Source organism: Protomyctophum parallelum, assembly GCF_964188405.1.
Source record: "Protomyctophum parallelum genome assembly, chromosome: 2".
In the NCBI taxonomy this organism is placed as follows: domain Eukaryota; kingdom Metazoa; phylum Chordata; class Actinopteri; order Myctophiformes; family Myctophidae; genus Protomyctophum; species Protomyctophum parallelum.
The window spans coordinates 4767711-4789986 of NC_139699.1; the positions used below are offsets into that span (position 1 = coordinate 4767711).

General features: G+C 42.3%; 1 protein-coding gene across 1 annotated transcript in view; it reads left to right on the forward strand.

Annotated features, from left to right (window-relative positions):
- Positions 1–22276, forward strand: part of slc6a2 (solute carrier family 6 member 2) — a 73684-nt gene that overhangs the window by 24041 nt on the left and 27367 nt on the right. The window contains exons 5-7 of the mRNA XM_083793621.1: positions 14362–14500; positions 19304–19438; positions 20095–20198. Of these exons, the coding sequence (XP_083649747.1) occupies positions 14362–14500; positions 19304–19438; positions 20095–20198 (378 nt within the window). The remainder of the gene's footprint in view (positions 1–14361; positions 14501–19303; positions 19439–20094; positions 20199–22276) is intronic.

Genomic DNA, 22276 nt, shown 5'->3' on the forward strand with positions numbered 1-22276 from the left:
GTGACTGGTGAGTAAAGATGAATAGTGCAGCTGATCCCTTTACTTTCCTCTGAAGTGACACAGTTATTATTATTGTCTCCGTTCGCAAAGTGCAATCATTCACCGTTGTGCAACAGTCTCGAACAGAGTGACAATAGTATTATACCAACTGCCAACTTGGCTATAAATGGCGTGTCTCGACAGCTTACAGATCTGTTATTTTGGGCACATATAACGAGGCGCGCCCACGGACAGCGGTTATAATACTAAGCATTTTGGAAATCAAATAGCGTGTAGCCTGCAGTGGACTGTATAACATCGCGTGGTCATCATACACTTGGTTAATGTAAGTTATAGCTTACGTGTAGCGTTTATAGAGTTATATCACTTATAATCGTTTGGTGAATGGTGACGTTGATTAATGATTAGGTCATTCATTGCATCGGGTCGGGTCGGTACCGATCGGGCCAGGTCGGGTTCGGGCAGAGTTTGAGAAGTCTAGTGTGCACACGTTTTGTGCATTCAAAGTTGTATGCAGATTGGTGCATGTAAAGACGTGACTTGGCCTGTTAATGTGCCACCATGAGGCTGATCTGAATTGCTTCCTCAGCCTAGTGGGAATATGCGTGCACAGTTTCAATGCACTCGGGCCCTGTGTTCATTTTGTACAAAATGGACCACTCCTGAAAACTTTGGAAGGCAATCTTAGCCAATCAGTGTAGAATCAGAGAATTCCAACAGATTTCACGGAAATTGCACACTGTGTTTGTGATTTGTGGCATTTTGTTTGAAACGGACCAATCATGCGAGCTTTGGAAGCCAATCTTAGTCAATCAGGATGGAATATGGGAAATGGTGCAGATCCGTGTTGATCACATGACTATGGAGCTAGTGTATACCGAATTGTGGGATGTATGGATAAAATGTAATCTACAGAAATGTGTTTTGCCTAAATCGTCTCATTGTGGCGCTAGAACAGGCCGAATATTTGGGGCAGAGGTTGGTCGTTGGCATCCATGGAGTGTGTGTGTGCACAGTTTGGCATGGATGGGGCCAACGGTGCCGGAGATTAGCTGGTAACGGACGGACGGATGGACGGACACACGGACGGACGGAGTGCAAAACATACACTCTCCCCATTACTTCGGCCTGGTGGAGACAATAAGAAAAAGAAAAGGAAAGAAAACGCTCAATCCCTCCCACCCATACTGCTCAGTGACATAAAATAAAGTAAAAAAACAACACATGAAATGATGATGATAGACATAGTTGGGTCGTTTATGGCAGTTCCGTGACCGCGGAGAGTAAAGGTCCGTTTCTCAATGGATTTGTCATCTAGGAGGCTTATCCGTATGGCCACCATCAAAAACATGTTAGGGCACAATAAGGCAAAATGATCTAGAATTCATTCTGCTGTCATTAGCATGTGACGTGTCAAACTAGGGGGTTTTCATGATTCTGAATCCATTCCAAGTATTAGTTTTGCACAAAAAACACTCCTTGGGCTAAAAACAGCCATAGCCACTTGCCCAAATGTGCTAATGTGATGACCGCATCACATTTTGTGATGACGGCTATGGCTGTTTTTAGCCCAAGGAGTGTTTTTTGTGCAAAACTAATGATTGGAATGGATTACAGTATAGATTTGACTGACAATCTCCGTAAATCTAATAATATCTCCGACATTGATATTATCCAAATGTATTTTTTAGTTAAAACAATAATGAATGTTACCAACATTGTTTAATTGGCGGCTGGTTTTAAAAGGAAAGTCCTGTATGATGCTATTGAAATACATTCACTGTAACTGGCAATAGGCAGTAGGCTATTAGTTTTGGACATACTGTAAAGATTCCACCCGACAGCAGCAAAGTGCTTCAGAACTTTGGGTCTCAAAGTTGAAGAGTTCCCCCTTCATTATTATAAATTTTTTTTAAGATTCACATTAACACAATAAATTAGCAGACTTCTTTCTAAACTAGCCTGAAAAATCATTTGTCAGGAGACCACAAGGGGAGGGAAATGCAATTTCCCATAGAAAGGAGGTGTCATTCACTGCCAATGTTTTTCCCTTTTCTCCTGTGTACATAATAGTGTGTTTGTATTTGTTGATGTTGTTCATCTTTCACTCGATTGGGACAACTCCCGTCACAAGTTGATGATGTCATATGTGGTCCAGCTCTATGGAATGTATGGAATGCATGTGCTAATACAAAATTATTTAAAATATTCTGCTCATATTAACCTTAGGAAGTATTAAGTGGATTTTCGTTAGTACATGCATTCACATTCAGCACAAATATGCGTGTTATGAGCTTTTATATCTGATATGTTTGAATAGCGAACCAATGTGCCACAGATGCCTTCCTGGTTTTAATGGGTTAAAGCATGGCTAAAAGACGTTGTAGCTGTGCCATTGTCCTTTAATGGGTTAAAGCATGGCTAAAAGACGTTGTAGCTGTGCCATTGTCCTTTAATGGGTTAAAGCATGGCTAAAAGACGTTGTAGCTGTGCCATTGTCCTTTAATGGGTTAAAGCATGGCTAAAAGACGTTGTAGCTGTGCCATTGTCCTTTAATGGGTTAAAGCATGGCTAAAAGACGTTGTAGCTGTGCCATTGTCCTTCAATGGGTTAAAGCATGGCTAAAAGACGTTGTAGCTGTGCCATTGTCCTTTAATGGGTTAAAGCATGGCTAAAAGACGTTGTAGCTGTGCCATTGTCCTTTAATGGGTTAAATCATGGCTAAAAGACGTTGTAGCTGTGCCATTGTCCTTTAATGGGTTAAATCATGGCTAAAAGACGTTGTAGCTGTGCCATTGTCCTTCAATGGGTTAAAGCATGGCTAAAAGACGTTGTAGCTGTGCCATTGTCCTTTAATGGGTTAAAGCATGGCTAAAAGACGTTGTAGCTGTGCCCTTGTCCTTCCCTAAACAAAGGTTATAATGGGTTAAAGCATGGCTAAAAGACGTTGTAGCTGTGCCCTTGTCCTTCCCTAAACAAAGGTTATAACACGTCCCTTCACCTTCTTTCATCCTCTGTCCTAATTGGCCGCCTCAGGATAGACCCAGCCAATAGATGTGGTCCCTGCAGGCCTGGTCTCTAACCAATTCAATTCCATTTTATTAAAGTGTCAAATCACAACAAGTTCTCAAGACACTTTACATGTTGAGCAAAGGCCCGACAGAGATCCTGAGTAAGCAATGTTGCGTCAGTGGTAACGAAAAACTCTATTTTAGCCCATTTTAGTTTAACATGTTAATGTAAATTGGGCCACTAACTCAATATTTTATTTCAGACATAATAAAGGGAAAAATCTGCATTATATCTAATAAGGGCCATCAGAACATGTATTCAAAATATTTTTTGTAGATGTACATACGATACGCTTTGATCTCGCCGCAAAGTGGGTGCCTATGGGGCGGGCGAAAGTTCCAAACATTGGAACTATCCCATTGAGATAGAATGAGCACTTCCACATTCCATTGTTACAATGGGAGTCAACGCTAGGATCGTCACTCTCACACTATTCCACTCTGAAGCCTTAGCTGGCTCATTTTAACTTAACCTGAGACCACCCTACCATTTTATACAGCATGACTTTGGCTGCCGAATGTGAATAATATATATATAGAGTGCGGAAGTTATGCAGGAACGCTTACTGAGTGACAAAAAATACTTTCTGTCCTTTATTATTTATTCATATGGATCCATGACAAACAAAACATATAACACAACACAACACAAATAACACAACGCAAAAAAAACATGTGCAACTAGAAAAAGTGCCCTTCAGGGAACAGGTCTCCACCAGGATGATAGGAGTGTGTGTGATGTTTGACAAAATGTTTAGGAGTAATATAAACTGTAATATAAAATGTTTTGTTTGTCTGTTTTTTGCAACAGAGCCAGATCACTCATAGCATCTCTGAGGATAGAGTTCTGGATGAGCAGGACATGTGCAGCATTTTGTACAAAACGGGCCACTCCTGAAAACTTTGGAAGGCAATCTTAGCCAATCAGTGAAGAATCTGAGAAATCCAACAGGCTCGTCTTGATCACATGACTACAGAGATCATGTGTACCGATTTGGATGAAATCTGTGCGACTAACATAAACAATGTGTTTTGCAGAAATCGGCCTCATGGTGGCGCTATAACCGGCAGATGTGGAGGGATGCAGGGAAAATGTTTTTTCCATGGCCTCTAGGGAGTGAGCATACATAACTTGTATACAGATCGATGCAGTTATAGGTCAAAACAGGAATTGCCCTGTTATAGCGCCACCGTGAGGCTGATTTGGAAAAAAATGAGTGGCATGTCGTCCTCGGCCTAGTGGAAATGTGCGTGTATAATTTCACGGAAATTGCACACTGTGTTTGTCATTTGTGGCATTTTGTTCGAAACGGACCAATCATGTGAGCTTTGGATGCCAATCTTAGCCAATCAGGATGGAAGATGGGATCCGTGTTGATCACATGACTATGGAGATAGTGTATACCGAATTGTGGATAAAATGTGTACGAGTAATCTACAGAAATGTGTTTTGCCTAAATCGGCCTCATGGTCGCGCTATAACAGGCCGTTGAGGAATATTCGTGTGGAATTATACGTGTGGTGGGGGCTCAGAGTGCTTCCACTAAGGAAAGTAGGCTTTCTAATTAATTACACAACCCGTCTTTGTATAAACATTCTTTATATTCCCGCTACAGAAGAGAGGCTGGTCTGCATTTCATGCGAGAGCTAGACGCCATCGTTTCCATAGCCTTAATGCAGGGTAGAATTAGCGCTATGGACTGGAGCAACTTACTGGGTGCTTCCGTGATTATAGTGGGTAATGTGTTCCATATTGTATTGGCCCTAAACAAAGATCTACAAACCATTTGTTCTGGGTTTTTCTTTGACCATGTACGTGACCACTAGTAGCCTGCCTGGTAGCATGACGACGATATATCACATAATGTATTTGTGAATACAGACAAACTGGTTGTTTACTATGACAAATATTCCTAAAGAAACTCACTAAATTGCATGCCAACCTCTCCTCTACTCTGAGCCATGAGAGACGTACTGGCATGCAATCCAATCTCTCTGTACTCTGCCTCACACCCACTGGACAGTGCAGTGCAAGCCTTGCGGCTTTATTCTGAGCGATTTGAAGCTTAGACAGATATTTTGTGTCTGTGCCTTGACAGCCCAAACAGATTGCATTAAACAACGTTAACAATGTTAAACTCACTTTGCCTCTCACTTTGCCACTCGATTTGCCATTCCCTCTATTCCCTCTATTCTTTATAGCCTACTTGTAGGCCTATAATGATTAGTCATAAATACAACAGTCAAATATATAAAGTCAAAGACCTGGACTCCATTTGTACTATTCATAGTACAATGTTTTGGGGACCTTGACTGCATTTGTCTTTTGGCTTGCAGCGACCCCACATTGATTCTTCAGGAACAATATTTCTAGTTTAAATCTCTTGTCGGAAGTTTCAATGCCACAAATTGTAAGATTATAGACCGGAAACCTTAGCTGAGCGTTTTGCAAAATGTCCATCTAGTTTTGCAGAATGTTCATCCATTTTGTGTTTGTGACTCTATGAGCTTGTAGATCTGATATTGTCTACAAAGGTTTTCCCCAGAATACGGATGCTGGAGTTTAAGTGGTTAACTGTGCCCTCTGGGCAGCTTACAGAGTGATTGATTTTTGCCTTTTATTTATTGATTTCCTGTCAAATGATAAGCAGCCACAGCCGTTTGGGCTGGTATTTTAAAACGCTGTGCTTGTTTTGATGTGTCCCAGTGTGTATATACACAGTGACATCCGTCTCGACCTCATAATGCAGAACTAATGCACATCTGACCCCATTTAAGTCTTACGCTCATTTAATTTCATCTCTAAAGTTAGAGTGATCTCCTCATTATTGCTAATGATATCTATGAATTTAATTATCTGACCTAAATCAAATTGCTACTGTTTTCACAACACCATCTTTGTTCCTGCACAGTAAACTCCTAACTTTTAATTCGTCCATTTAAATCAACACTCACACATTTCATTTTTCACTTTTGCCTTTTGCCTCCAATGAAAAATAAAAATGAATGATTTACACCAAGCTGTTGGCCTTAAAAAAGCTATTAGGCTGATGGCTCAGTGAAGTCCTCTGTGAGAACACTTTGACTTCCATTTAAAAGGACAAAAAAATATACAAATTGAGCCCAGCAGTTTGGAACAAGATGGGCACATTGGGCACTAATGCATGTTTTCTGCTGTCATGCTATAATTTATTAATTTGCAATTCATTGTTGTTTAAACCTTAAAGTCGCTCCAGTGAATAGTGTCACTGACTGGCTCTGGGTGTGAATTTAACACAATACAGTGAAAGTCAAGGAGGCTATTAGAAAAATTAAATAAACAGCACCAGACCTGGAACCAAAGCTTTATGTGTTTTCTCTCTGGTGATAGATCTCCTGGCCAGCGTCTATCAGGCGGCTAGATTCAAAAGCCGTTGGCTTCCTGGATAGATCTGCAGTGTGAATCATCTAAACTAAATATCTGTTTTGGTCAAAAACACACTCAAACATGTGGCTATTTAATATGATGCCAAACATCATGATAGATGGCAGCTTTATCTCATCGGGTGGGCAAGTAAATTCATGTGGGGGCCAGCTGTTGACTATCATACTGTAGCTGTCCGCAACGTTTTGTTATTTTGTTGGACGCACTTGGGACTACTTACACAACTGAATTGTCTCATGGAACATTTTGACCACAAGAGTAAACTAGTTACAAAATGAAGTGTTGCAACTCTCAGCGTAAATCTTTTTGATTGATTGAATACCTTATTAGCATGATTATTAACAGTACATGAATGATTGTGTGTATATCTCAATGCCTATATTTAGGCCAGGTGCTGAATGTCAGGCATCAAGGCAAACATCAAGGAAGAGAAAGAACATCCAACGTTCCGAGGGCGAGTGAACGATTGCGTTCCAGATGTCCTTCTGATGGATTTTTCTTGGCTGTCAATATTCATCCAACAACTCGCTCTGAAAGTGATCCAAAGGATCGTACGCATTTTCTTTACCCCAGGCTAAAACCGGATGTGACGTTTGTGGGCGTTCCTATCTATCTTCATGTGTATGTATTCTCCTATCAAGATGTTCAAAGAGTTAAACTATGTATTTTGAAGACAGGAATTATTTTAGGTTAGGTTTTGGTAGGGAGTCGAGAACAGTCATGTCTTTTGGTAGGTCATTCCACATAGCCAACAACCAAATGAATAATGAATATATGCTATGACGTTGATCATTGATTTAAAATATTATAACAGTCAATAACTCACATTGACTGAATCTCTAGTGTAATCTTTCTGGCATTCATTTGCAGCAAACACAGCAATTAAATCCATAATTGAAGCAACGTTCTTCTCGATAGAGAGCAATGCGCATCCACATCCACTTTCTCTTTTCTTATGAGGCTTTTCTTTGTTAGTTTTTGCTCTCTCAACTTGTACTTTTTTTCTGCTATTGTTTGGTATAGTTTTAGATCCGGCTTGCGTCTCACATGAGCAGCATAGGGATTTATGCTTCCTACTTCCAGATTGGGTGGAAGGTAACATCCTAACCACAATTTTATTATACCAGTGTCAGTTATGTCAATTATGTCAATTATGAGGTCGACATGTGCTGACATTTTGCACTGACTTTCTTTTCTTTTCTTTTTTCTTGTGACAAAGCTAATTCTGATTCTAATGGAAATACGTGCACGACAAACAACCTAACAATAACAAAAACAAACAAACAAACAACCTAACGACAATGAAAACACGTGCAATGAAGCAATGGTAATGAAGATATAGAACAGATACTCAGTGAGCTTGTTCCAGATGTGCCCTGGCTTTAGCCTCAGTTGACGACAGCTCCGAACATATTGTGCGGCCAAAAAGGTTTATAGGTCTACCTTTGTTGAGCTGATGATGGGTTCAAATTTTATTTCTTTCTTTATTTATATTATAAGAATATAATGATGCTCTGATTCCTTAATATTTGTCACAATGCAACAGGAAGTGCAGCTCTGTCTCCACCTCCCCTTGGGAGCAGAGTGAACCATAGAGTATTAAAAGGATAGAGACTAAACTGGCGCGAAGCTCCGCCCCCTCCGCTATTCATGTCAGTGGAAGTTGCTCAGTGGCGTTTTGAAGCACCCGGAAGGCTGCCGGAAGTACCGTCTATTTCCGCATTGTTTAGCTGATTCAGCATTTGGGCACCAAATTTTGGTGTCCAAATGCGGAAGTGCAGCTGGGCTTTAACATTGAGCGCTCGGTTGCACGGGGTTTCCTCGTCATGAATCCACGGGTCCGCCTGCAGTCCTTCCTCTTACCACTAGGGCCCAGCGCTTCAACATTGGAGTGCCTAGCTGGCCCCTTGGAGTGAACACACTACAGTCTATCTTCTTTAGGCCTGCTTCCATCTGCCTGCATGTTTGTTTGTTTGTTTGTTTGTTTCTTTCTTTCTTTCCAATGAATTCCTCCCCATTCTGTGTGTTGTCACTGCTGTTGTATCCTACTGGCTCCACTACTAGTGAGGAGCACCCAAAAGGAGGACGAAGTGTAGGGTTTAAGTGGTTAAGGCTTGATAGTAGGAGGTTGGGTGATTGGTTTTATGGTGCATGTCAAATGTCTCTTTAACTTTTTCCTGTAATGACAACTTTAAACAAAGCCATTTATATACCGGTATATAAATAAATATACATTTTACATAATCATAAAAAAATAAAAATACAATCTCCCCTCTCCCCATGGGGCTCTGGGATCCTGTGTTAACTCCCAAGCCTTTTTTTTGGGGTCTATCATTCACTATTTGACAGGGGTTATAAATCAAATACATGAATGCATGGCTCTAATAAAAACACTGTAATCGTTAAACCAAAGAGCTCTCTGGTTGTGGTGCTTAACAATTAGTGGTGTTCAGTTTTGGTTACATACAATATACATGCTGTGCATTTAATGTAAGCATTACTAAACACTTTAATGAGAACACATGGTTTCCATAGATGCTGCATCCTGAAGCAGCAGCATTTTCCTTAATGACAGGACTTGATGAATGACCTTCATTAAACAGTTCTACTTACATGAACAGGGACTAAGAAGATTGCTACGCTTGCACTTCAATCTCATACACAATTTAACACATTTGTTGAATTACTTTAAAAGAGAAGGAATACTTTAATCAGGACAAACCCCGATTTTCACATGCCTCAAGTCAAATTCACGGTGTTTTCGGGTTTGTGCTGTGCTGTGCTGAAGAGATTAAAATAAAACAAAAGGCCAGCTTTGACAGGAGAGAAACTCTTCCATTAATCCCATGAACATTCCAGTCAAAGCACAGCCCATTCTCGACTCTTGAGACAAAAGCATTCGAAACCTTTTTGTATATATCTTTGGTTTTAACACATGACACATTTCTTCCTACTCGACGTCAATGGCGAAACTGCAGGAGAGTGTGCCAAGGCCTGGAGTAAACCGATAAAACTGGGTGTATTAGCATCATCATAACCAGCTCACCGGGAGCAGATAAGACTGACTCTGTTTAGAGTAACTGGGCCAGAGGGATCTGGATTGATGCGAAAAGGGGAGCACCATGCATGCTATCAGATAAGCCATGAGACCGTGGGGTTTGGACATCAGCCGTGGATGCATTTCTATTACACATTTATCTAATCTTGTGTTTTTATTCAAATCTGTTCCATAGTCTGTTCCATAGTTTCTGTATGTTAATCTTGTTCCCCTTTTTGTCTACTGAAACATCTTGTTCTTGTCCTCTTGCCCGTCGTATGTTGTGTACCGTGTGCTGGTACAGGCTGTTCTCACCACTGTCACCATGTCACATTCTTATTCATTTATTTCTTTGTCCACTTTACACTTCATGAATTAACAAATAATAAATTCCTTAGCTTTTGGATAAAGGCCTCACCGTTTCCACAGTCCCTCATGGGGACAGTATATCTAGACAAAGCTCATTGCTGTGTAAGCAACCTTCGGTATCAGCTCCAGATGCATGTTTCTGAACATAGTGGCTCACAATCGGAGTCCAAGAAGATCATCTGCCAGTTTAACACCAACACGAATTTGGATAGACAAACCGAAGCTCATTTACAGTAAAGGTCCCATCACTCCGTCGCAGGACTGCATGATTTACTTTGCAGTTGCACCACAATCACTCACAGTTGCTGCATGGAGAAGTCAAACTTTATTATGAAGATGTACCTTTCCAAGAATGAATTCCAATATGCTAGATGCGCAACAGAATTGTGCAACACAATTATTGTGTTTATTTTGTCCTAATTGTGTCATCCTCGTCCACTTGACAAGAGCATCATAGACTGGCATGACAGTAGTGTGTAATGACATACCGTAACTCAGGAGGTAAAGTGCAGGCAAACATTTTTTAAATAAAGGGGAGTGAGGCCAAGTAGTAGCCTGACCCGACCAGTTTGTTTTGGGAAGTCCGTAGCCTTGTTTAACCCTCTAAGACCCAGCGTTGCTTTTTAGCAACAATTTTATTTAATTGAATTACTAAATTATTATATATTTTTTTCTGTTATTTTTTCACCTAAACGTCATCAGTGATGTTCATTGCAATGCCATTTCAATGCCATTGGTCATGATATTTGCATATAAATACCCCCCACAGAGGCTGAAATTCACACAAATTAAAAATTTCTGAAATTATGAAATTATGAATTTATTATATAATTATTATACATTTTCCATCAAACTTTTATTTTTTAAGTAGTAGTAAGGTTGAAATCTATTTTTTGCAAGTAGAAATTAATGCGGGTGTTAGAGGGTTAAAGGGCCTTTGAGGTGCTATGGTAGCAGAGGTGCATGCATAGTCGAAGAAACCTTGTACTAGGGCTCCCGTTAGGGTCTTCAAGGTGTTTTTGTTGACCAGTGTGTGTGTGTGTGTGTGTGTGTGTGTGTGTGTGTGTGTGTGTGTGTGTGTGTGTGTGTGTGTGTGTGTGTGTGTGTGTGTGTGTGTGAGTGACAGAGATAGAGACAGAGACAGAGAGACAAAGATCCTGTGTAGGAATCTTGTTCTTTGTTTGACTTGTATACGTTGGTGGCCATTTTATCACCGGGTCAAGCATAATGTGCTCTCAGCCCTATGCTCCCTCAGTTTAGGGTTAGGGCTTAGGGCTTCTCTCCATTTGAAGGGTAGGAGCCTCCAGACCAGAGAGTCAGATAAATCAAGATGGTTTCATTTGTCAAGATGTACAAGCTAGCAGTGAAATGTTGTCAGGGAATTGTTCCGCAAATTGTGCTACAATCTAACATAACATACAGTAGAGACAGCATAACATAGATAATGAGCTCACAGCGAGAACCAATATTTAGAGAAATGAGACACGAGACGAGACACCATTATTTATAGTGTGTGACAGTTAAACACGCTCCCACACTGACTGCATGGTTACGTACATTATGCTGCTGAATGAAGCGTTGAGAGGTTACTGTGTTTTTCCTCGATTCACTACTGTATCGAGCCTGACGGAGACAAACCAGTGTGTGTGTGTGTGTGTGTGTGTGTGTGTGTGTGTGTGTGCGTGTGTGTGTGTGCGTGCGTGCGTGCGTGCGTGCGTGCGTGCGTGCGTGCGTGCGTGCGTGCGTGCGTGCGTGCGTGCGTGTGTGTGTGTGAGACAGAGACAGAGACAGAGATAGAGATAGAGACAGAGAGACAAAGAGAGAAATTGCACAGTTACCTCAGGCATGATAAAACCCAAGACATGGCTACATGATTCAACTCAAAGCTCCCACTGTCATGCATATTTCATCAAGGTTAATAGCCCAGCAAGCCAAATGACGTCATGATAACGTAATGATGACGCCCTCCAGTGACTCCGGTGACGTTCAGGACTATAGGCCAGATCACAGCCCATATGGGGATTATCTTTAGGTTCAGGACTAGGCCAGATCACAGCCCATATGGGGATGATCTTTACGTTCAGGACTATAGGCCAGATCACAGCCCATATGGGGATTATCTTTAGGTTCAGGACTATAGGCCAGATCACAGCCCATATGGGGATGATCTTTACGTCATTTCCAGGACGTCTTCACCAGATTAAATAATATATCTTATTCTGGGCCAGATCTGACTAGTTATGATATGACTTAAGTTGATCTGAGCCTCGATCAGACTCCCTCTGATTCATCCAGGGACGTCCGTCTTAGTGGGTAAAATGTATGTTGGTTGAAATCTGGTGATATTCTGGGCCATATCTGACCAGTCTTGGTTTGACTTCATCTGGCCCCAATGGAGACGTCACTGATTCGTCCAGGTCCTGACCGTGCTTGCTGGGAGGTTATAAAGTTCCATGTACTGTATAAAAGTATACAGTACCTTCCATTGGTGTTGCTTTTTAACTATAAAGGTGCCAGAGTTTGATTGTTCCAGACAGCATTGTTCTGTGGTGTGATGGTGATAACAGTGAGGTGTTTTGGAAAGAGGCTTGAAATGCTGTTTGTCCTGGCCACTGTCCCACTGCAATCAGGCAGGCATGTTGTCGCTGTTGGCTGGAAACCTCATGTTACGAGTGAGTATGGATGAGGACCCAAATGTACGCAGGCGATAGCAGGCAGAGCAATTCAACTCAGGATCTTCCATGAATGGGCATTGGGCAAAAGGCATCTCAGAAAACATAATAGAGGAACTCACACAACAGGGAACTACGAACCAACAAGAACACAATGCAAACACAGGGCTTAAATAGACACAGAGTAACAGGTCACAGGTGAAACCAAAATACAATCACCACTAGGATAAGCTGGGGGACTAACTGTACACAGCTAGGTGGAAACACTGACACATCACAAGGTAGGTGAGACACGAAGCGTCATTATTTTAAAATAATGAAAACATCTACATACAAGGTCAGGAACGTGTAAAGGAGTCTTTGTGTTGGTTAAAACAATATTGAACCAATGAAAAGTAGTAAAAAACCTCTTAACTCCATTGGACCCTCAAACTGTCTGCTCAGTTAAAGCAACTAACTCCACCACCTCTCCCCTCTCATGTAAGTCATTGACAATTTATCAAGTCACAACACCGACTTTGATGAGGCATGTATGGGTTTGTTTTCAAAATATTCGGTTTTCTTCATTTTCTGAAAAAAATATATTTTTTTTTGTGTTTTCTTCCCGAACAGCAGAAGTATACTACTTTGAAAATATATTCGATATATTTTGAATACCGGGCTTTTACGTTTTACGTAGTATTTGTGGCATTTACACGTTTACTTACCTAAAAATATTACTACTTCCACCACTGCTCTTCATGATGAAGCAGAGCATTAATTTACAAAAAAAGCAAAAGTTGAAACAATGGAAGTTCTACACACGTGGAGACCCTGTCATCAGTGTGGGTGGGTTTGTTGAGTCTGCCCCTGGCTGAAGGGTAACCTGGGTGGGCCCTAACCTGTTGAGTCTCCCCCTGGCTGAAGTGTAACCTGGGTGGGCCCTAACCCAGACAATAACAATCCTGTCTGGGATGTATAGCACCTAAAAATATAACAAAGGAAAAATAAACCTTTTTTGGACAGTAATAAAAAGCACTGATACCCTACACCGCAGGACAATATTATTGGTGGACAGCATTAATACGGCTGTGCTCCAAACTGTCCATCATAAGCCCCATGCAAGCATTTTGTTCTTGAACGTAGCTGTGCCCTCATCACGAGGTACTGCTTTTGTGTGTATGCATGTGTATGTACAGTACAAGATGTGTCTCTGTGCATGCATGCGTGCGTGTGTGTGTGTGTGTGTGTGTGTGTGTGTTTGTGTGACTATGTCTGTGTGTGTGTGTGTGTGTGTGTGTGTGTGTGTGTGTGTGCGTGCGTGTGTGTGTGTGTGTGTGTGTGTGTGTGTGTGTGTGTGTGTGTTAATAATACACACAATACATCACAATTAATAATAAATAAATGTCCTTGTTCTCACTAGTGAAATGGTTGTTTTATGGTTTAAAGGTTGGTGTTTGAGTTACAGTACGCCTAGTTTATACTTCGGTGTCTTGCAACGATTCAACGAAAGTAGCCATCAGCTGTTTTCTAATTGTTCCAAAAGTGACTGCAAAAGATTGCTGCTATTTTGTTTCAAAATGCCTTATACCCTGTATCATGTATGTAGCCACACAATGTGACAAAATATAATGACATGAATGAAATTACCGTTCTGAAATGTGTAAGTATATGGTAATACATATACGTGTGTGTGTGTGTGCGTGTGTGTGTGTGTGTGTGTGTGTGTGTGTGTGTGTGTGTGTGTGTGCGTGTGTGTGTGTGTGTGTGTGCGCGTGCGTGCGTGTGTGTGTGTGTTTCCCTGTGCAGGCGTGGTGTGTTGCACCTCCATGAGAGCCGGGGCATCCATGACCTGGGACCTCCACGCTGGGAGCTCAGCCTGTGTCTGGTGGCGGTGGTCTTCATCCTGTATTTTAGCCTGTGGAAGGGAGTCAAGTCCTCGGGAAAGGTACTTTAACCCATTCTGAACGGGCACCCATTTTGGTGTTAGCATTATGTTATGCTTTAGCTATTGAAAAATAGCAGATCTACAAGCTCGTAGCGCGCCACCGAGTGGCGCGCTACGAGCTTGTAGGTCTGCTATTTTTGAAAAATCGTGAAAATGTGCCTCAAATTTGGAATATATTTTTTCAGAACGAACGTTTTTAACTAAAATCTTAGCTTCTGGGGAGGCTCCCTGGAACAACATATTTTCAGATGGGGGTCTCGGTGGCCAATTACATATAATTTTTGGGGTCCTTGACATGAAATATTGAGTGATATAGGCCTAGAAACATATGGTATTTCAGAAAACTGTCAGGATTTAGAAGGCTGTTTTTATTTCGATGTCAGGCCTAAATGGGTTAAAGATGTGAATGTCCTGCTCTGAGCCCTGGTCTCCTTTAAAGATGTGAATGTCCTGGTCTGAGCCCTGGTCTCCTTTAAAGATGTGAATGTCCTGGTCTGAGCCCTGGTCTCCTTTAAAGATGTGAATGTCCTGCTCTGAGCCCTGGTCTCCTTTAAAGATGTGAATGTCCTGGTCTGAGCCCTGGTCTCCTTTAAAGATGTGAATGTCCTGGTCTGAGCCCTGGTCTCCTGCGCAAGTCAAAGTGCTGATATCTTTTTACCACTGAGCTAAATAGAGCCTTCCTGGCTTGCGCGGGGGAAAACTTTTATTTTAAAGCAGAAATAACATGCATTTTTTTTATAATTTTAATATCATAATGTCTATGTACCTCAAACTTATTTCAATTGGTTTGAGCCTCAATTCCCACTCTGCTATTTAAGTCCTTTTTGCCTTCTGAAGCAGTTTTACCTGCAGTACCACAATGTCCTGAAGTGGGGGGGGCCTGTGTATGCAAATTATTTTCTCCACCACAACCTTATCCCAGCTACTCCCCTCCGACATCTTTGAGCAATTATAATACAGGCTTGTTTCCAATCCATGCCAGCTTGGTTCAGTTAGATTTGACTCCAGTGGTGGATAGTAGGCCTAACTAAGTACATTTTCTTGTGTACTGTACTTAATTATTATTTTGTAATACAAGTACAGTATGTGTAGGCTACTTTACTTGAATATTTCCAATTTCCAATACTTTGACTCCACTACATCTTGGACACAAATATTGTACTTTTACTCCACTACATTTATTTGAAAACTTTAGTTATCAGTTAGTTTGTAGATTTTTATTATTACACAACATACATTAACCATTTCAGCTCTATACATTTTGTCCATTTGAGAATAGCCAATCTATAATCTCACATTACGACTGAGCTTGTAGATCTGCATGGGGGGATGGACGGGGGGTGGGTATTTCTTTGCATGGTGCGACATAGTGAGCTTGTAGATCTGCATTGGGGATAACCTCGCGTCACCAGACTTTCGCACGGGAGGATGGACGGGGGGGGGGGGGGGGGGTGGCTAGGGTACAGGGGTCTTCATGCTTATTTCTTGTCCAACCTAGACACAGGAATATGTCTAAATGTCTCAATATAAGAGCATGAAGACCAAATAATACCACCCCAATTGTAGTCATTGGGGCGACTGTGGCTCAGGAGGTAGAGCAGGTCGTCCAATGATCCATGGGTCGGCGGTTCGAATCCCGGCTCCTCCTGTCTACATGTCGAAGTGTCCTTGGGCAAGACACTGAACCCCAAATTGCTCCCGATGTGCTGGTTGGTACCTTGCATGGCTTCCGCCGCAATCAGTGTATGAATGGGTGAATGTAATGCACAATCTAAGGCGCTATATAAAAAATGCACCATTTATTTTTATTTTTATTTTTTTCTTTAGTTTGCATTGTGCAACATGGGGTAAACTTGGTAAAGCCACGTTGTGCTTAGAGGCGACTCTAAGCACACAGAAAATGCACACAGAGCTGCTCAATGCCCAGATCAAAGTTGTAAAGTATAAAAGTTGCGAACTAAGCTACACAAGACCACCCCGACACGCATTGTCCAATTATCAGCCTTTCTCGGCGATCGACAATACATTAGGCTTTAGAGTCAATAACGTGCTTTCAAATCAAATCTAAATGTGTTGCCGGTTCCCGTTTCAAACGCTTATTTTCCCGCAAGACCAAACCGCACTTTGACTAACTTCAACTGCACTGTGACCCCCTCTGTCAGACAAACGCCAACATAATAAGCTTACTGAAACTAATTACTGCACAAGGTGCAATTGGTGCACCTTGTGCACCAATTCAATTGGGAATCTATAGTTTAAATGCACAAATTAACAAGTAAAAAGAAAGAACAATGGGCTGGTTTTAAAGCAGGTGTCTCAACTCATCCCCGCTCATGTGTTCCTAATCGTGGGGGCGGGGCACGGGAAGTCTCGTTTCCTCCACTCGCTTCCGGGCGGTGGATGATGGGGATCACGTTATCGCTGCGGTCTCCGAGGCTACTCTCTTCTAACCCGGCTACCTCTCCCCTCCGCCTAGACCCCTCCGCCAGGGTCCTCTCCCAGCCCTGAGCCCTGTGTCCTTTTCCCACGGGAGAGATTTAGGGAGCGGACTGTCTGGCGCTCCGGGTGTGGAAGTCCGCTGACTGTGGCAGTGCGAGCGAGTAACAATGGCGGACATTGAAAACAGAATGGAAACCTAGATGGAAACTGTACACTGAAGAGGGGGAGGGATTATGCAAAGTAGGGCGACAGCCCTGACGTAAATCGGAGGACCAAATCAGACGAAGCGTTTTTACATATCATTTACATAAAATCCAATATAAGTTGAGAAAGCCTGATTGTTCAAAAATGGGTCTTTGTGGGGATAGGATTCTTTTTCTTCTAAATTCATGTTATAGGTCCTTTAACTTCAAGTCAAAACAGCAACGGGGTCGTGTCCAACCTAGACACAGGAATATGTCTTAAATGTCTCAATATAAGAGCATGAAGACCAAATAATACCACCCCAATTGTAGTCATATTGTAAAGTTATATTGTATTTAACATACTCTACCATACAGACTGGACAGAATAATACCCCAATAAATGACATAGAGCTTTAGACTGATGTAGGACATACAGGCCCCTTTTCCACCAGTTGGTTCCCAATGGGAACCGGTTCAGTTCTTTTTGGTTTTTAGTCCATGAGCCAGAGCTCCAAAATTGTAACGTTAATTATGAATTGAGTAGGCAAAACCATACCTATATTAGATTGTTATCACCATGAAACTTCCCCAATTGAGTACTTACATGAAGGCAATGATTTATTATATTACAAATTTTACATTTCTAAATATGCAAATGAGGCATTATGTAGGAAAATATGCAAAATAATCAAAAATATGAAAAAGGTACTACTGTGGAAGGGCGTATTAATTTACTTGTATTGATCCTATAAACAATTTAATATAGGGTATAGTTTGCCCACCCATTTTGGAGCTCTGGCTCATGGACTAAAAACCAAAAAGAACTGAACCGGTTCCCACTGGGAACCAACTGGTGGAAAAGGGGTCACAGTTACTACAAGCTTATACTAATGAACTGTGTGTGCGTGTGTGTTCAGGTGGTGTACATCACAGCCACCATGCCATACGTGGTGCTGTTATACTAATGAACTGTGTGTGCGTGTGTGTTCAGGTGGTGTACATCACAGCCACCATGCCATACGTGGTGCTGTTATACTAATGAACTGTGTGTGCGTGTGTGTTCAGGTGGTGTACATCACAGCCACCATGCCATACGTGGTGCTGTTATACTAATGAACTGTGTGTGCGTGTGTGTTCAGGTGGTGTACATCACAGCCACCATGCCATACGTGGTGCTGTTCTAATGAACTGTGTGTGCGTGTGTGTTCAGGTGGTGTACATCACAGCCACCATGCCATACGTGGTGCTGTTATACTAATGAACTGTGTGTGCGTGTGTGTTCAGGTGGTGTACATCACAGCCACCATGCCATACGTGGTGCTGTTATACTAATGAACTGTGTGTGCGTGTGTGTTCAGGTGGTGTACATCACAGCCACCATGCCATACGTGGTGCTGTTATACTAATGAACTGTGTGTGCGTGTGTGTTCAGGTGGTGTACATCACAGCCACCATGCCATACGTGGTGCTGTTATACTAATGAACTGTGTGTGCGTGTGTGTTCAGGTGGTGTACATCACAGCCACCATGCCATACGTGGTGCTGTTATACTAATGAACTGTGTGTGCGTGTGTGCGTGTGTGTTCAGGTGGTGTACATCACAGCCACCATGCCATACGTGGTGCTGTTATACTAATGAACTGTGTGTGCGTGTGTGTTCAGGTGGTGTACATCACAGCCACCATGCCATACGTGGTGCTGTTATACTAATGAACTGTGTGTGCGTGTGTGTTCAGGTGGTGTACATCACAGCCACCATGCCATACGTGGTGCTGTTTATACTAATGAACTGTGTGTGCGTGTGTGTTCAGGTGGTGTACATCACAGCCACCATGCCATACGTGGTGCTGTTATACTAATGAACTGTGTGTGCGTGTGTGTTCAGGTGGTGTACATCACAGCCACCATGCCATACGTGGTGCTGTTATACTAATGAACTGTGTGTGCGTGTGTGTTCAGGTGGTGTACATCACAGCCACCATGCCATACGTGGTGCTGTTATACTAATGAACTGTGTGTGCGTGTGTGTTCAGGTGGTGTACATCACAGCCACCATGCCATACGTGGTGCTGTTATACTAATGAACTGTGTGTGTGTGTGTTCAGGTGGTGTACATCACAGCCACCATGCCATACGTGGTGCTGTTATACTAATGAACTGTGTGTGCGTGTGTGTTCAGGTGGTGTACATCACAGCCACCATGCCATACGTGGTGCTGTTTGTGCTGCTGATCAGAGGAATAACCCTCCCTGGGGCCATGAGTGGCATCAAGGCCTACCTCCATATCGACATCAGGATGCTCAACAACCCCAAGGTCTGATATCGCCACAGCATGAGCTGTCTGTCGCTTTTCATGACATTGCCAGAGATGTGTTCTTTTTTTTGTCTGGCATTATTTAAAAGTAGAACATTTTTTGCTGTTATTCATTATATAATGGTAGGTACTATACCGTTTCAAGCATGGATAAATCTCATTTTGAACGTTGCAAAATAATTTAGAATGATGTTGACTTCCGACCCCCAATATAAATGTAAATTCACCTTCTGCAGCACTGCTAATCAGGTGTGGAATGCCCTGCCCCCTTCTCTTCAAAGACAAACAAATCACTCGCTTCCTTTAAAACAGGCCTAAAATGTCACCTGTCAGCAGGTCAGAGGAGGTGATCGATTGTTGTTTTAGATTATTGTTCACGCATGCATTGAAAGGTCTTTCTTCGGAAATCCTTTTGGACCAAAATGCCTGACTGTACCTTGTGCTATTTGCATTTTTATATTGTCTAATACAATATTCAATCAATCAATCTGTACCAGGCCCTCTCCTTTTTACCTTCTACACCAAATCTCTTGAGTGGAAGAAGATAAGGGCACTAGGGTTCATAATTATGGTTAAGCTATAGCTGCAGATCAGAGTTTGTATGTAAGCATTGATCTGAAATCAGAAGCAGTTAACCCTGTGATCCTGCCTTGTAGGTGTGGATCGAAGCTGCCACTCAGATCTTCTACTCGCTGGGGGCAGGATTCGGCGTGCTCATAGCATTCGCCAGCTACAACAAATTTGACAACAACTGCTACAGGTATGACATTCTGCTGTTAAATGTCTGCTTTCACCATCATTAAGAGCCCACAATACGCCCTGAAGCCACATTTAGCGTCGTGTTGTTATCAATACTGTCCCTCCTTTCCTATGTTAACGGCATTATGCCGCAGACAGAGGTGATGTTAATCAATCCAGCTCACCCCTCTGGACCGGTGCCGGATACAGATAAGGATAAAGTCCAGGCAGGGTTGCCAGATACTAGCCCAGGGCTGTGGGTTCTGTCTACATACTCCTTTCCTTAAGAGAGAGAGCATGAGGCTTGGAGGTGGAGAGCTTCTTTTCCCACATCTGTTGGTTTGCGGGGCATCTGTATAGCAGTCTGACCTAGAACAGTAGCCACATAGAAAAATATGTAACATTTAAAGGTTTTATGACATTAATTTTCATTTATTTTTCTCTTTCTTTTTTCTTTTAGGTTTTATGACCTCAATTACACCCAAAAAACCTGAACTTTGAACATTCAGTGGATTTTCTGTGGTCTGAAGTTTTCTTTGGGGTTTTTTGGGCCTTTTGAGCTACAATGAAAACAGGCAACACAGTGAAACAGTGACATCTGCTGGCAAATCCCATTGACATATATGGGATTTGCAGTAAGTGATGTCACTTACTGCCGGCATATCAGAGCACCTGTTTGAGCCAGAAAACCCCAGATCACAGAAAATCTACTGAATGTTAAAAGTTCATGTTTTTTGGGTGCAATTGAGATTAGAAAACCTAAAAATAACAAGAACAATTCCAAAACCTTTTTTTTTATGTCACAATCTCTTTAACAGTGGAAGAAGTTTTGTGGATTTTTCAAGCTTTCCAGGTTTATGTATTTGCTGTGGTACAGTTTGTGGTACAGTTTTTACGGCATGGCTCCTCAGAGCAAGCTAATCGTTGGTAACGTGTTTATCCCATTCTGTACAGGAACCCCTTTTGGTGTTTTAACTATTGAAAAATAGCAGATCTACAAGCTCATAGCGCGCCACCGAGTGGCGCGCTACGAGCTTGTAGGTCTGCTATTTTTGAAAAATCGTGAAAATGCGGCACAAATCTTTGAACATATATTCTTTCAGAAGACTTTTTTTTTATTATTTCGACGTCAGGCCTAAATGGGTTATTGCCAGGGATTTCAAAGAGTGTCGAAGGCTCGCTCACCCTTAGTTTTTAAGGCTCGCTCACCCTTAGTTTTTAAGGCTCGCTCACCCTTAGTTTTTAGCCTAGATGTTGGGACAGTAAGAAGGCCTTGTTTGATTAGAATCCCTGAGCGATCTGAGCTTTATTGTCACATCACAGGTTTACAGAAGTAAAGAAGTGGGTGAAACGAGGGCACGGTGGCGCAGTCGGCAGCGCTGCCGCCTCAAAGCTAGAAGGTCCTGGGTTCGATTCCCGCTGGGGGCGCTGTGGGTGCTGCTGGGGGCATGCTCTCTCCTCAGCGTCATCAGTGCCCATACCCTGGTTGGGTTGGGTCAAAATGGCCTTTCTGTGTGCAGTTTGCATGTTCTCCCTGTGTCCCTCACAAAAAAACATGCAGTAATCCTGGTCTCTATACTGCCTCCCCCTGGCCAGCCGGGGGGTGCCGGATGGAGGTGAAAGGGACTGGTTGGAATAACGTGTTCCTTCCACATGCTACGTCCAACCGGGTAAACTCCCCCTTGTCAGGTGGAAAGAAGCGGCTTGGACTCCTCATGCATAGGGAAGCATGAGGTCAGTCCGTTGCTCTCCCCAGGTTGGCAGAGGGAGTTTACATTAGATAATTCACTGCTCTCTCTTCATCGTATCGTTATTATTATCCATAGAAGAAAGAAAGGGAAGAAGATGGGCAAGGAGTGAAAGGAGATCCAAGAAGAAAAACAAAATACAAAGTGTTACCTGAGATCAGATAGAAACGCTGCGTGAGCATAGCAGCAGTGTTTTTATTTGTGATCGGTTTCTCCATGCAGGCGCGGAACGTTATTATAACGTCAGTGGGTGCTCCCCAGTCAACAAGCTAACAGCATTACCAGTACGTTCGTTCTATGATCCATAAAACGACAGATCCACAACGCGCATGGGGGCTGCTCCAGGCTGCAG